The following is a 16,276-nucleotide window of genomic DNA, read 5'->3' on the forward strand; positions in this document are numbered from 1 at the left end:
ACCAAATTTTCCAACTTGCCGGAAATATTTTCCGACAAAATGCTCCGATCAGACATACTCCGATCATGTGTAGAGAATTCCGATCGGACAAAGTGCCACGCATGCTCAGATCAAATTCCTACATCAAAGCTATTGGCTACTAGCCTGAACGTAGTCCCATCATAACGAAATTCCGCCATCACGTTCTGAAAGATCGGATTTTCCAACAACTTTGTCCGACAGTGTGTATGCAACAGTTTCGGACAAGATCCGTCGGACAAAATCCGACGGATTTGGTTGTCGGAATGTCCGACCGTGTGTACAAGGGCTTACTCTAGGCTTACCTGTAGGTAAAAGTGGTTCTAACGGGTTTACAACCACTTTAAAGGGAATACCAGCAATAGTTCTAGTCTTTTTTTTTTTTATTATTTAATACAAATTGGGCTAACTTTTTTTTTCTTACTCGTTCTCTACCCACCTATGGACATTTGTGGCTAAATCCAATAAGAGAGCTATGCGTTAAAGTTAATTAGAGGACGGAAAGGAGGAAGTCATAGCGCTCAGAAAACAGGAAACATATTTTCTTTTCTCCTTTGGTGTGACAGCTTGCTACCTCAAATAATGCATTTTATCAGTAGTTCTTACTAAACGAATTAATTCATGCACGGTGTGGAGCTTTTGCAAAAAAGCATCATAATTCAGGTGTGCCTAGAGAAGCTTGATTTTACCACCATGTTTGCCAGCACCTCCCAACTTAGAATCTTAATGCAGAACTAAACTGCATCTGTACACCACAAACCAAAAACCCTGTTTAATTCATTTTTAATATTTCAAACAAACTCACTCATCCATCCATGTCTCCAGGGCCGCTGATAGGGCAGTACAACCAGCCCTGTTGTACCGGGCCTGGCCAGCAGGGGGGGCCCCAGCAGCTTTTAACTTCTAGCTAAAAAAGCAAAAAAAAAAAAAAGCTGAATAACTATATTAACCCGAACCCACTTGATTACTAAGGTATATAAGGAATATATATTAATTTCCTGGGCGCCATCAGGTTACTAGAGGGGCCCACCCAGGAGGTGAAAGCAGAAGAGGGACTTTTTTTTCCATTTTCGGGTGCAGGGATACAATTGCATGCTGCTCTCAGTATACCTGCACAAACTAAAGTTCTTCCTGCTCACTGTGTGCCTCTCCGGCGGATGAATATTACTGTTATACGGCTCCCTTCATTCAGTAAGTGCTGCAGCCTAAGGGACTTATCACTGAGGCGGCTGAGACAGACAGAGCAGCAGGAGTAATCTGGACAATGGCAGTGGTGCACAGGCAAGCAGTCTCCTGCACAGACACACACACTGACAGGTCACACTATTGTATAATGTGCAGTCCCCAGACTCTGTGTGCTCATGGTTATTATCATTATGATGATCAGAGCACAGCAGGTGCTGTATGGCTCTGTCAGTGTAACATGACTGTGTGGTGCTGACTTTCCTTATAAATGGCTGCACTGTGTGTTACAGACTATAACTCAGCACAGCCATAACAAAGTCAGCACCACACAGTCATGTTACACTGACAGAGCCATACATCATGAGCACATAGTGAGGTAGCCTGATGTAAATGGACACAAGTCGGTGGTGTATGGGAACACAAACTGAATGGGCACAGATGTCAAAACACTGACATCTCTTCCATTCAGATGCAGTTATGAATGGTGGGGCGCTGTAAATGTTACATGTTCCAGCTCCTTCCTCCAGACACCCCCCCCCCCACCCTGACACCGTGGAGGCAGGGGTGGAATGAGGGGTGGGGTTGTAGGCGGAGCCAGGGTGGGTTGTGGGCGGGGTCAAGGGGGCCCCGTCAGGTAGGCTGTATGGGGCCCCATGATTTCTAACAGCGGCCCTGCATGTCTCCATGCTTTATTTTGTTGAGAAATCGCTTTGATATACACCCTTTAGCATTTCTGTCTGTGGCCAGACAGATGATTCATGTAGCATTTGCTTCCTGAAAATTCATCTGCCCTTGCCTCAAGCAAGCAGGCAGGTGTGCTGAGCTGGGAAAACCCCTACTCCCATCCTGAAGTCTCCTGGGATGTAAGGCATAATTTACCTAGACCTGGAAATCAGGAAGTAACTGAAGAAATGTGCAGCGGAACGCCCATCCGACCCCTCCACTAATGGAGTAGGAAGGGGGGACTCCCGGTGCACGTTGCAGCTCCTGGGGCATGACCAACCACAGCCGCACCAAGCAATCCACTCAGACCACACACCAAGAAACACTGTGCCATGAAGGTATGAGTGCATGCTGCATATCTGTATATGACATGTTAATGATTGCCTATCCTATTTATCTTGATGAGTATGCAAGGGAAAAGAGTAGGGTTGTCCAATAATTGCTGTCCCTGCATACATGCTTCCATCCTTGATAATTGGTGGTATTTGATCACCTCTGCGGGTTTTTTTTTTTGCACTATAAAAAATAAAAGAGTGACAATATTGAAAAAAAATATTTGTTTTACTTTTTGCTATAATAAATATCCCAAAAATATATTAAAAAAAACATTTTTTTTCTTCAGTTTAGGCTTATACGTATTCTTCGACATATTTTTGGTGAAAAAAATTGCAATAAGCGTTTATTTATTGGTTTGCATCTACAAAATAGGGGATAGATTTATGGCATTTTTATTAATATATTTTTTTTTTTTTACTAGTAATGGCAACGATCAGCGTTTTTTATCATGACTGCGACATTATCGCGGACACATCGGACAATTTTGACACATTTTTAGGACCATTGGCATTAATACTTTGATCGATGCTATAAAATTGCATTGATTACTGTAAAAATGTCACTGGCAGTAAAGGGGTTAACCACTAGGGGGCGGAGGAGGGGTTAAATGTGTCCTGGGGAGTGATTCTAACTGTCTGGGGGATGGGTTTACAGTGACATAACACTGATCACTGCTCCCGGTGACAGGGAGCAGACGATCAGTGTCCTGTCACTAGGCAGAACAGGGAGATGCTGTGCATCTCCCCATTCTTCAGCTCCGTGACACAATTGCGAGTATCCCTGCAGACATCGAGTCCGCAGGTCCCACGGGCACGGTCATGGAGATCGCGGTAGGGAGCGCTACTTTGCCCAGCCGTGCCATTCTGCCGACGTATATGTGCAGGACAAGGTCGGCAAGCGGTTAAATAAAAAAAGCCTGAAAGTTTTGTAAAAAAATTCCTTTTTTGTTCGTTTCTGTTATAACATTTTGCAAATTAGTAATTTTACTAATAGTAAAATTAAATAGTAATTAGTAATTTTCTTCTTAAATTTTGGTCAAAATTTATACTGCTACATGACTTTGGTAAAAATAACACAAATAAGTATAGCTTTGGTGCCAATCATTGAAAACTGATCACACCTGATGTACTGACGGCTATCTCATTTCTTGAGGCCCTGAAATGTGAGGAAAGTAAAAATACCCCCCAAATTACCCCTTTTTGGAAAGTAGACATTCCAAGGTATTTAGTAAGAGACATGGTAAGTTTTTTCATGTTGTCATTTTTTCCCAAAATTCTTTTGCAAAATTAAGATTTCTTTTTTCCAAAAATTGTCATATTAATGGGTTATTTCTCTCATATTGCATAGGCTTACCACAAATTACACCCCAAAACACATTCTGCTACTCCTCCCGAGTCCTGAGTATGATAATACCACATGTGTGAGACTTTTCCACAGCCTGGCCACATACAGAGGCCCAACATGCAGGGAGCACCGTAGACCACTGATGGACCACTGATGTAGAGCACCAAATTACACATGATGTGGCACCGTAGACCACCATAGACCACTGACGTAGAGCACCAAATTACACATGATGTAGCACCGTAGACCACTGATGGGGCACAGATGTTGCACTGATATGGCACGAATGGGGCACTGCTGGGCAGTGATATGGCACTGATATGGCACTGCTGGGCACTGATATGGCATGGATTGGGGCACTGCTAGGCACTGATATGGCATGGATTTGGGCACTAATATGGCACCACTGCGCACTGATATGGCACTGCTGGGCACTGATATGGCATGGATTGAGGCACCACTGCGCACTGATAGGGCACTTCTGGGCACTGATATGTCATGGATTGGGGCAATGCTTGGCACTGATATGGCATGGACTGGGTCACTGATCTGGCACTGCTGGGCACTGATCTGGCACTGCTGGCATGGACTGGGGCCCTGTTGGGCACTAATCTAGCACAAATTGGGACACTGATATGACACTGCTGGGCACTGATATGGCACAGACTGGGGCATGGTCTGGGGCACTGCTGGCATGGACTGGGGCACTGTTGGCACAGACTGGGGTACTGAAGGGCACTGATCTGGCGCTGCTGGGCTCTGATCTGGCACTGCTGCCATGGACTGGAGCACTGATCTGGCATGGATTGGGGCACTGGCACTATGAAAAAAATGACCTGAAGCAGCCTCAGGAAGCAGCTTCTCCCTCTTCTGCTTAAAAGATCCGTGTGAGCAGCGGAGAGAACCAGACATGATGCTGGTTTGTTTACCTTGATTGCTCAGTCATTGGACGGAGCGATCACATGGTAAAGGGCTGCTGTCATTGGCCCTTTACCGCAATCCATGATCCGCTGGGTCCCGTGAACCTGGCAGGCACAGGCAGGGGGCGTGCTGGAGCGCAATTCTGGGAGGACGACATAGTACGCCCTCCCAGAGTTATCGAGCCGCTTGAGCCGTCATTCGGCTATGGTGCGGTTGATAACTGGTTAATGCATATGCATTAAGATGAAAAATCTTCTGCCTTTAAAACCATATTTAAACAAGTAAATATGATATAATGTCATATCTATTTACTAATGCAAGCAGCATAAGGATTGCAATCAATGTTGATCGAGAGAATGAAGTTCCGCTCCTGCAGCAGTACGATTTAGGTTTAGGCACTCTTTCTGCATCCTCCAGAAAATGACTGCATCTTATAATGACCACAGTGTGTGAGCAGACCTTTAAACTTAATAACAGAGTTTTTCACCAAATTTACTAAGACATATAAAAGGTTGATAAGTGACTCCATTTTTAACCTTTTTATAGAAAATGAAATGTTACTTTTGGATGGACTTATTCTTTAGCTTTTGCTTTTTACTGACCTGTAAAAAAGATATCAGAATTGGAAGGCTTAAGATTTTCCTTTCCTCTCCACAGAGTAAGAGTTGGTAGTCAACTCACTCTGTGCAAAGGTGGTTGCCAAGCCATAGTAGACACTGGGACTTCTCTGATTACAGGACCAACTGCAGAAATAAGTGCTCTCCACAGAGCAATGGGTGCTCTTCCACTTTTGGCTGGTGAGGTAAGAACTATACTTAATCTATAGATGAATTATATGGGTACATTGAAAAGATTACAAATATTTTAGAATACTTGACTGCATATTTTTTATCTTTCTAATTTCCGTAGCAAATGTTTGTAGGAATAACCATACCTCCTTTGAAATGGGCTGCTAAGTGATAAAAGGGTGAGCAAGGAGGAAAGCTTCAAAGAAGATCTATCATCATTTTTTTTAAAGTTCTGTCCTTTATGGAACAAACTATATGTAGTTATTTGTCTGAAGTTTTTCTAATCCTAGTCAGGAGGTTTGACCTGCACCCCTCCCTTCCTGCTGCATGTGACCTGTCAACACCTATGAAGGAAATGGGCAATTCATAGCTGTGGCTTGCTGCATTCCTCTTGCCATTGCATATCTGAGGAAAGTGGTCACAGCCAAGACAAGCTGAACCTTTGAATCACCTGTCTCCTTCATAGTTATTTTTAGGTCTTCTTCTTGGTAGGAGGGGAGGGAGTGCAGGTTGGATCTCATACCTAGAGTTAGAAAGCACTTTGAAACATAAGACCAAGTACTACATGTACCTCCATTGTCCCATAGGGGACAAAACTGTAAAAAATAGGGTGATAGATTTTCTTTAAAAGGCACCTGCAATCATACTAATTACCCTTCAGGATCCTTCTAATTGTATCAGTCAAATGGCAAGCCCCAATGAAGGGTGACCCTTTGAACCCTCAAAAAGTGTTGGCTTTTTATGACATAAAAATTCTGAATAAAATTGAATCTGGGCTTTATCTTGTCCTGCCTTTGGTGCTTTCCTCCTTTTATACCCAGTCCCTACCTTTTTGTCCACAACTTCTAGAAAAGCTGAGTAAGGAGATCATTTCCCTATTTACTCTCTAAGACCTAAATGAGGAAAAGTCTGCCTTCATTATAACTTCCTTTGTAGTCTGAGAAAAAAATAGCCTTGGAAGCCTTTCTGGTCCCAATGCGTTTAGGTTTATGCAGATTTCTTGTATTCCAATCATTCATCCCTGTGTGGTGTGCATACTGCTGTAAACGTTACTACCGCTGGGTGTACTATCCATCTGCAACAGCGGTCAACCATAGCGGGGTTGAGTGATGCACCTGTGCCTTACACCCTTCCCACCTAAACAATGAAGCCGCATGCACTGGGGTTAAACACCCAATGCGAATGAGGCCTTATTCTGAGGACTTGCTAGAATTATTTCACTGTAGTTTAATTTACTGTTGCAGTGGATGTCTGCAGTTTCACCTAAAGCTCTGTGCAGATATGTGTAAAAAGTAGTGTACAGCAATCAGAATGCCCTAAGGTAAAAGTAGACAAGAATTTACTTCTAGCCGGCTATGCATTATACAATTTTCTTGTTCAATTACTTTTAAGCCGCGTACACATGGGCGGACTGTATGGCCAACTTAGTCCGTCAGACAATCCGACGGACAGTCCGTCCTACTTTCGAATGAATGGACTTGACCACACACGGATGCACAAACAGTCCGTCGAAAGTTTGCGCGATGACGTGTACAGCACGTACGACGGGACTAGAAATAGGAAGTCCAATACACAGCAATGCAACCTTTCGCCGTGTAAATCCTTTCTGAGCATGCGCCATACTTAGTCCGTCGAACTAGCCTACTCATGAGCGGATTGTCCGCTGAAACCAAAGTCTGACGGACAATATTACGAAAATTCCGAAATGCTTAGTCCGCCAGACTGCACGCTGAAAAAGTCCGCTGAAGCCCACACACGAGCGGACTGTCCGATGAAATGTGTTTCGACGGACTAAGTTGGCCAGACAGTCCGCCCGTGTGTACGCGGCTTTAGATTTACCTTTAGCTATGTAGTGGAAGGGCCTGACTTACTGCATACAAATTGAAAGTGTAGATTTGTCCTCATGTTGTATGGTTTTGGTAAATCTAAATGGAAAGGAAAAATGTACAGCTTTAGAAAATAGCTGCAGACTGAAATAAAAATGGGGTTTATAGCAATAAAAAACAAAGCATTATCTCTAGTTCTGTACTACTTATATAGAGTATGTTACCCTAACATTTCATATTTCTGATGTGCCTCTTGTACCATGTACTTAGAAAGTATCCTGTTTTCTTTGTATTGCTCCCTTTGTGTGAATTACCTGGTGATCCTGACAGTCCCACTGTTGTCCTATTTTAAACTGACCGCACTAGGCATGAAACTTCATCTATCACAGTGTGGCCAGTTTTCAGGCTGCAGCCGCCTGGCCTCCAATGGCCAAGACTTGTGCTGACACGCCCTCCTGCACAGCCGTTCACTGGGAAGATTAGCCTACTATTGTTTCCTGGCGCATCATGGCAGCATACATATGGGTTGTGGCTCTGCCCCCCACAACCTGATAGGACTCGTTAACTATAAATCAAAGACAGACCCGGCTCACAGCATTCTCCTTTTTTTCCTCACCTGATCAGGACTTGAATCACGAGGTATCCCTTACCGATTGTCGCCCCAGCCAGGTTAAGCCTCTCCTGGGTGGAAGTCCTTCCTGTACAGCCTCTAAATGAGCTATATGGTTGGATCCCCATTCTGGTGGTCTGGGGGGCATATTTCAGCCTCCCCTGGGTGGAAGTCCTTTCTCTACAGTCTCTAAATGAGCTATATGGTTGGAGCCCCATTCTGGTGGTGCAGGCTTCTCAAAGAAAGCTTTAAACAAGCTTTGGCGTAAGCGACAGCGTTTCCTTTTTCTTTCCATATGCCCTTTCCTTCTTTCCCTGTGTTATGGCCGTTTGCCATTTCCAAGATGGCTGCAACAGTGCAAGTATACGCTGAGCATGACAGACAGGAAGTGATGCGGCCTCTGTGTTTCCTGGCTAGAGCTTTCCATGTTGGTGATCTAAACAGGCTCAGGCACTGATATCATAACTAGTGGCAAATGTGAGTTCTAAATGTTTTTATGGCATTTTTTTCGGCAACAAATGGTGGAGCTCTCTACTCATGCATTCTGCATGCTGGATGCTTATGTGATCATTGTTTGCAGGTATGTTTCCCTTTTTATGGCTTTCACCTGTGTTTTTCCCTATCTCCTTTTCAATGCTTGCTCTGGGATCACTGTGTTAGGGCTTGGTTTCCACTAGTGTGACTTGTTATTGCAAATTTGCATTACAGGCTGTACTCCATGGTTTCCAACGAGTCCGTTCATGTCTGTGTTCATGGACCTTGGGAGTATAATGGGCATTGCTCCGAGTCGCATCACATTTTTGGCAAAGTCGTGCGACTTTCAGGTCGCAATAGTGGAGACTTAGCATTATTCTGTTTTTCATTTCAATCAGCTGCTTTGTTTGTTTCTATGGGATTGCCTTTAAGGTATAGGGATTAGGTAAATAGTGAAGATTGAGAAAAAGGGAGCCAATATCTATAGTCCTGTAAGGACTTCAAGATGGAGGGAGCCTTCTGACGGTCAAGACAAGTCACCATCTAAGAACAGACATCGAGGCAATGTTGATTAAATCTCATCACCTCACCCCTCATTATCATTGCTCCCTGTTTACAAACATCACAAATTATCGCATTTGTTGTGGAAAGTCATTGCCTGCCAAGCTAGTGTGTCAAATGAACAAGCACTATACAGCCGTGCAAGGACCTCAAGATGAAGAGAACCTGCTAAAAGCCAAAACAGTCACTGTTCAAAGTGCAGACATTGATCAATGTCATCATCTCACCTCTCGTTTTGTTTGCTCCCTGTTTACAAACACCACACATTATCAGCTCTAATGGTCGCTGCATTCGTGGTGGAAAGTCATTGCTTGACAAGCTACAGTGCATAAATTGCCTAGCACCTCCAACCAGAACTACCACTGCAAGGACCTCAAGATGAAGAGAGCCTGCTAAAGCCAGAATAGTCACCATTCAAAGTGCAGACATACAGGCAAGATTGATCAATGTCATCACCATCACCTCTCATTTTGTTTGCTCCCCGTTTACAAATGCCACAGATTACCAGCCCTAATGGTTGCTGCATTCGTGGTGGGAAGTCTTCGCTTGACAAGCTACAGTGCATAAATTGCCTAGCGCTTCTAGCCAGAACCAGTAGGTGGTGTCCAAATAGGAAAGCTTGCACAAGCTTTGAAGATTGCCCAATAGAGATTTTTTCTGCAAGGGCAGCTAAGGATGCAATTGCCTGGGTTGAAGTGGAGGAAACTCTCCACAAGGTTAAAAAGTACTAATTTCCTTCACTGAACAACTGGAAGAGTTAATCCAGGAACAATTGAAGGGGTCAGAGGAAAATGCCCTCATAAACAGGCTGTCAAAACTGTATCCCCCCGAAAAAGCCAGAGGTCAACCTGCTGCAGTCTCCTCCAATGATTGATGCATCATGAATGTAGCTGGCAAAGACATGTCACATTCAAGGAGGCTCTAGTCCGAAAATTAGATCTAGATTTGAAATGTTCCTACACACTGTAACATCTGCAGGTACTGGCACATCAGCAATAACCAGCCCATGTGCTGAATGAGTCTAATGGTAGTGGTTTCATAATTGTCAACCAGCTGGGAAAGTGGCAGGGTCTGCATCCCTTTAGACGTGATTCCCTATTGGGAGTATCTTATCAAAATGAATTTTTTTTATTGCAGTGGATGCCAAAGAATCAGACTTTTGTCTTGACGCAGACTTCTAGGAAGATCGGTGAACCAGTCATACAAACAGGAAAATTATAGCCCTGCAGATTAAAAAAGTGGAGTAACCTTTTAATTAAGCCGTCTGGAAGAAGTGAATAGACAAGGTGGTAACAGCTTTATAAGAGCTGAAATTGGTGGCATACTCTGTGGTGGATGTGTCAGACGTCAATTGATGTTTTTCAAGAGCGATGTTTCCCACGGTCACTGCAAGGAGTGCATTATGGCTGAAGCCATGGTTGGTGGATCCCGCAAAAAAAAAAAAAAAAAAAGAGTGCAAGACACCAGAACACAGATCCAATCTATTCGGGAGTAGACAGGATACAGCCATCTCAAGGGTGACCATTAGAGGGTCAGGGCAAATATCCTCTGACAAAAAACAGAAAATTCAAAGGTCCAGCATAAAGGTGGTGACTCCCAAGTAGACACCAGGAGGCACAATCCTACAGGCGTGGAAGAGATTAGTAAACTAACTGGAGAAGTACCCATTCTTCATTATTGAAGCCTTAAATATCTAAGGCTCCTGTCCTAGGAGTACAGCAGAAGTCCCTTTTTAAGGGTGCACTAATCCAGGGGGTGCCTGTGTGAAGCTTTACACACAAACCTGGTGGGAAAACCTTCAGGATTAATGGCCCATATCAGCTATATTGGCGTGACATTGGTGGAGGTTTAAGGGAGGTCCGCCTTTCTGGTACAATAATTTTTTATCGAAAAAGTATAACATGACAAACTCACCCATGCAGGGGCATAATTCAATGAGCATAACGATCATATAACATTGACAGGTGGGAAGTTCACCTTTCAATCTCTTCCAGTCAGCAAGGCTACCAGAGTTGATGGAAAAGTAAAAAATGATGTTCCAGTGTGTAGCTGGATCAAAAAAAAAAAAAAAAAAGCAATCGTTAAGGTTCTGGATACCCAGAGGAGATGAGGATTTGGTTCCCCTCTGTTCCCAGCAAAAAAATTAAAAACAGGTAATCTGTGCCCAGTGCAAAGTTTAAAAAAAAATTTAAAATTTGACACGCAGCACAGGAAGTTAGAGTTGTGCAAGATGGAAAATCTCCAATCAATTATATTATTCATAAATCTGGGAGGCTGGATTCTCCTGTAGGTTTATCAGACACCTACTTGTCGCAATTCATCCTCAATTCCTTTACCAGTTGAGTTCCTCCCCTTTGGTCTGTACATCTCACCCAGGGCATTCACAAAGGTCTTACTGTCTGCAATAGCGACAGGAAAAAAATCAGTAGAACTCACACAAGGGAATTTCCATCCTCTGACAGAGAAAGCCAAAGGTGTATTGGGAGTGAAGTCTCTTCCAGCAGAATAGTGCCGGAGTATCCTTGGTTCTTCGTAACTGACCAATTGTTTTCAGATGGAACATTATCACATCAGACCCCATCTAGAAAGGTTGGGGGTCTCATTTCAAAGACCTTCCAGCTCCAAGAGATTACTTTTGATGGCATGGAAGTTGAGAGGTAGTGGCTACCAGGTCAATTATGCTCAGTGAAGGTAGTGCCTACGTTGTGTCAATCCAGAGAGGTCTTCATGAATAAGATTTACCTAAGAATATGGGAAAATTATGCAGATCTCACACGGCAAAGCCTGGAGTCCTTTATCACCTAAACCAGCCAAGGTTCCACAGTTCTTACAACTGGGGCTGAACAAGGGACTAGGTTCAAATATGTTTAAAGCTCAAAGTTCAGCTTTGCCTACACTGCAGAGGTCAATTAGTCCTTAACCCTTTAGTGATGCAATCCTTTAAAGGCTTGCATGAAGTTATAGGCCTCACAGGAAACCATTGTTCCCTATGTGGAACTTGCTTATGGTCCACATTTCTATCAAGGCCTAATTTCTATCCTACTGAACTGACTACACTCTGCAAACCCTAAAGACCTTATTCTGGTTGCTACAACCTCTGTGAAGGATGTCAGAACTGCAGGCTTTGTACTCAAGGAGCCTCACTTAACATTATACCCAGACAGAACAGAATAGTCCTAAAACTCCAGACTGCTTTTATCCATGGGGTGTCTTTCTCCTTCCAATTTAACCAGGAAGTAAATTTGCCGTCTTTCTTGGTTGAGTGAGAGAACCATATTCCCTGGTTGTTGAGCTAACGCTGGTGGCCTGCTTGGCAGCTACCTTTTCATTCAGGAAAGCTGAAATATGTTCTTGGCTCCAGCGTGGCCTAAGGCAGGGTCAGTCAGCATCAACATGCTCAGTCACCTCCTAGATTGTTAAAACAATTAAAAGAGCCTACTCTTCAGGGCTTTCCTGTTTTCGGAGGTCTTCAGAGCACATTTAACTAGGGCAGTGCCAGCTCTGTGGACAGCTCAGCGCTGAGTCTCCTAAGGTATTTGAAAGTCTGCAATATGGTCCTCCCAATTCATGGTGCATACTTGCGCTACTGATGATTATAAAATTTTCTTGCACCTTCCCGTATGGCGAGTTAGTCCCCATATGTATGCTGCCATGATGCGCCAGGAAAATGGAAAATTGTATACTCACCTTTCCGTAATTTTCCTTTCCTGGTGCATCTTCATGGCAGCATACAGATGCCCACCCAAATGGTGAGAGTTACAGAGAATGCTGTGAGCCGGGTCTGTCTTTGATTTATAGTTAACCAGTCCTATCAGGTTGTGGGGGGCGGAGCCACGACCCATATGTATGCTGCCATGAAGATGCACCAGGAAAGTAAAATTACCGAAAGGTGAGTATACAATTTTCCATTTTCTCCACCCCTATCTCTAAGGCCCTTATGCAGCTGAGAACAAGAATTATGTGCCAACTTATAAAAAAAAAAAAAAAAGAAAAGTATTTTGTGTGTGTGTGTGTGTGTGTGTGTGTGTGTGTGTGTGTGTGTGTGTGTGTGTATGTATGTATGTGTATATATATATATTATGTATATGTATGTATGTATGTGTGTATGTATATATGTATGTGTATATATATTATGTATATGTATGTGTGTATGTGTGTGTGTGTGTGTATATATATATATATATATATATATATATACACACACACACACACAAATGTTTTTCCTTTCATTTATATTCTAAACTGAATGTATAAGGTAATGGTTCCCATATACTTAGGCTGGGGAGAGAGTGGCTGAGCACTTCCTGCTTTTGCTGAATGTGTAGATTATTTCTGTTACCAGTCTATTTTGATTAATTTTGATGTTGTGTGTTTTTTTACTTAGTATATGGTAAACTGCAGTAAAATACCATCGCTGCCTGTTATTTCTTTCATTCTGGGAGGAGTGCAGTACAACCTTACAGGAGAAGAGTATGTCCTAAAGGTACATTTCATGCCTGTCTTATACCTGTCACCTCATTATACCCATACAAGAGCATCTGGGTATTCCATATATTGAAATTGGATTGACAGCTTCATATTAGGACACACAAAGTTTGGTATACCACATCTTCCGGCTCATACTACAAGCAGCTGCAAGGACATACTAGCATGAGATGTTCTCTTTGCTGTTTGTTGTGAACCCAAAATCCATAAACTCCATACATACTATACCTCTAGCAATTCAAATGGACCATTCAGTCTGTTTTTGGTTTCTTAAAAATCTGACCAGAACATTTTTGGGACATGAATCTTAAGTACAAATAACATTTACTGTTCATTTAATGTTAAATATTAAACGTGCAATTAATTAATAGATCACACCTGACAAACTCCTTGATTTCACCTCACGTTAAAGGTGCTTTGTTGGGCTTTTAATATTTGTGCCCAATTTTTTCAGTAAAGAAATGTTAACTTTTATTATCACAATATTCACCTTCAGCTTGCAACTACTAATCATTCTTTTTTTCCATATAGATATCGAAGATGGGTAAAAATTTGTGCCTCAGCGGATTCATGGGTTTGGACATTCCCCCGCCTGCAGGACCATTCTGGATTATCGGGGATGTGTTTATTGGGAGATACTACACAGTGTTTGACCGAGACACCAATCGAGTTGGCTTTGCAAGATCAATTTAGATGACTAACTTGGGTGGAAATAAGTTTAACACCTACTATGCCAGAAATTTCCCCTTTTTTTTGTACTTACAAGCAAAGTAGCGGCATTATAACAAGGGAGAAAATATTCTGTTTCAAAATGTGTCTTTCTGTTCCCAACCCACATGCCTTTAGCTATTTACTTGGGTTCTTATTTTGTGTGAGCCCCTAATTCCATGTTTTGGCAGCTCTGTCCATAGATATGCTAATACTTCAGTCTATTTCCATGAAAACCTTCATAATGTTATGAGTAGCTCCATGGGTACAGTAGTTCAGACCCTAATGAAAAATGATGTTGCAGGACCTTCTTTAGTTACAATTTTACGTGAGAACTTCCATCCCTATGTCATTTTGCATAACCTTGTATTTTAGGTGCAGACTATATACAGGGCCTAGTCTTGTCTCCAAGTTGGGACTACATAAGTGTGCCCCTCTGAATGCTAAGCCTCATCTTCTGTTATTTCACTGTCAAATGCCAGAGCCTCTGCTGCCTTTAATACTTTAACAGAAGTCGGAATTGGTTCCAGGAGGGGAGGCTTAATCTTAATTTGGAGAGAGTGCAGGCCCAGTTCAGGTTCACTTTATTTGATGCCACAGGTCATGCTGCTTCTGCCTTGTTAAAGTCTTTCCTATTTGGCTTCTCCTAAAATGCATTGCTTCAATAGTTATGTGTACCAGCTAAGGCAAAATGTGTATACAGTTGAAAATATAGGAATGTTGTGATATAATTTACAAAAAAAAATAAAGAATGTCGGTGGAAAAATTGTATAAAAAAAACTGAAGGCAAGACGAAAGAAGAGGGAAAAATGGAGGCAAAGATAAAATAAATGTGCTTATGTTACATTTGTCATTGGCAACTGAATCAAATCAAATAAAATAATGACTGCTGCAGACCCTTTGCAACCATTTATTTAAATGACCAAGCTGCTTTCATGTAACATTTTGCAAATATGAATAGTTGCTAGACAATAAAGATAGATTGTAAACTCTGTGTTGCAAATCATAATCAATCAATCAATCAATCAAGTCTAATGGTATCAAAGGAGGCTTCCTCTAATTCAAGCTTTGCATGTATTTAAATAAAATCTCCTTTCATAAATAATTCTCTGTACTATCATCCAACCACCACATGTATATACAGAACATCATAACTATTGGCTTAAGGTTGCCTTATGCGCTGTTTTGGAGATTGTTCTTTTTTGTGAATGCAGGTGCAGAACACACTACCATATATATCTTCTGATAAATGTCCCTGAGTTGAATCTGAGTATGCTTGGATCAAGTTAAACACTATATTAAGCATTACGGTAGACGTTATGTAAAAAAAATCCTATTGCACGCACTGCATTCAATTTAGCAGCAGCTGTGGAGCAGAGATGCAACAGCTTTTTAATATATGGGCCACCTGAAAGGTAAGCATATAAGACCTCATGTTAGCCTTTTTGTCCACAGGAGGATGAGCCAATCTGAGTCATTCCACCCATTCAGCACACATTAGTATTGCATTAGCAGCAATAAATCCCTAGTGTCATTGATAGCCACCGAAGATCTTCATTATGGACATTTTAGTCTAGATAGCATTATTAGAACCTAGCCAATGAGTAGGGTTTAAATGATGTAGGGCTTCCCTGGATTTAGGCCTAAGGTAGTCAGTATAGTCACTTTCAGTTAAGGCAGCTCAGGCCAGGCTCATGCTCTACACAGTTAAAGTGGAATTTTGGCGAAAACATTTGAGGTACTGTACTTTTTGATAAACTGGGGACAACCCCCTGTAAGGATTTCATTGTTACTGTGAACACCTGCACTGGCCGTTGGTTATTACATCCTCTGCCTGCAGATCAGTTTTCTTAAGGCCCGTACACACGATCGGACTTTTTGACAACAAACATGCAAATTAGCTGTTTTGGAGCAACATCCGACCGGTTTGATCGGACTGTTGTTGGCTGTGCGAACTGACAAACTTTTTGACAACATAAGTCCGATGGAGCAAAGTCCGATCGCATTTACACAAAACCACTTTTGTACAAAGTACAAATACACATGCTCAGAACCAATGCAAAAGATCAGACAATAATACAGAAGTTGACCAAAGGTGGCGCTGGAGTAACTGAACATCCTCTTCTGAAGTGTTGTCAATACTTTGAAACGTCACTACGTTCGTGTTTGTTGCCTAAATAGTCCGATCGTGTGTATGCAATACAAACTTACGGCCAATGCCCTTTGTACAAAAGTCCACGGGAAAGTTTGTACAAAGTCTGATCATGTGTATGAGGCTTTAGAATTACTTTTGACTC

General features: G+C 42.3%; 1 protein-coding gene across 2 annotated transcripts in view; it reads left to right on the top strand.

The window, feature by feature from the left end:
* LOC143933948 (cathepsin D-like) overlaps window positions 1-15,084 on the top strand; it is a 155,344-nt gene extending 140,260 nt beyond the window's left edge. The window contains exons 7-9 of one of the 2 annotated variants that reach the window (XM_077457144.1): window positions 5,185-5,329; window positions 13,171-13,269; window positions 13,803-15,084. In XM_077457144.1, coding sequence (XP_077313270.1) covers window positions 5,185-5,329; window positions 13,171-13,269; window positions 13,803-13,964 — 406 coding nt within the window. In that variant the 3' untranslated portion in view covers window positions 13,965-15,084. The remainder of the gene's footprint in view (window positions 1-5,184; window positions 5,330-13,170; window positions 13,270-13,802) is intronic. The other variant, XM_077457145.1, reaches the window with a different exon arrangement.
* The last annotated feature ends 1,192 nt before the right edge of the window (window positions 15,085-16,276 follow it).

This window comes from Lithobates pipiens, unplaced genomic scaffold, assembly GCF_037356315.1.
Source record: "Lithobates pipiens isolate NorthernLeopardFrog02 unplaced genomic scaffold, aLitPip1_a1.2 Scaffold_27, whole genome shotgun sequence".
Classification (NCBI taxonomy): domain Eukaryota; kingdom Metazoa; phylum Chordata; class Amphibia; order Anura; family Ranidae; genus Lithobates; species Lithobates pipiens.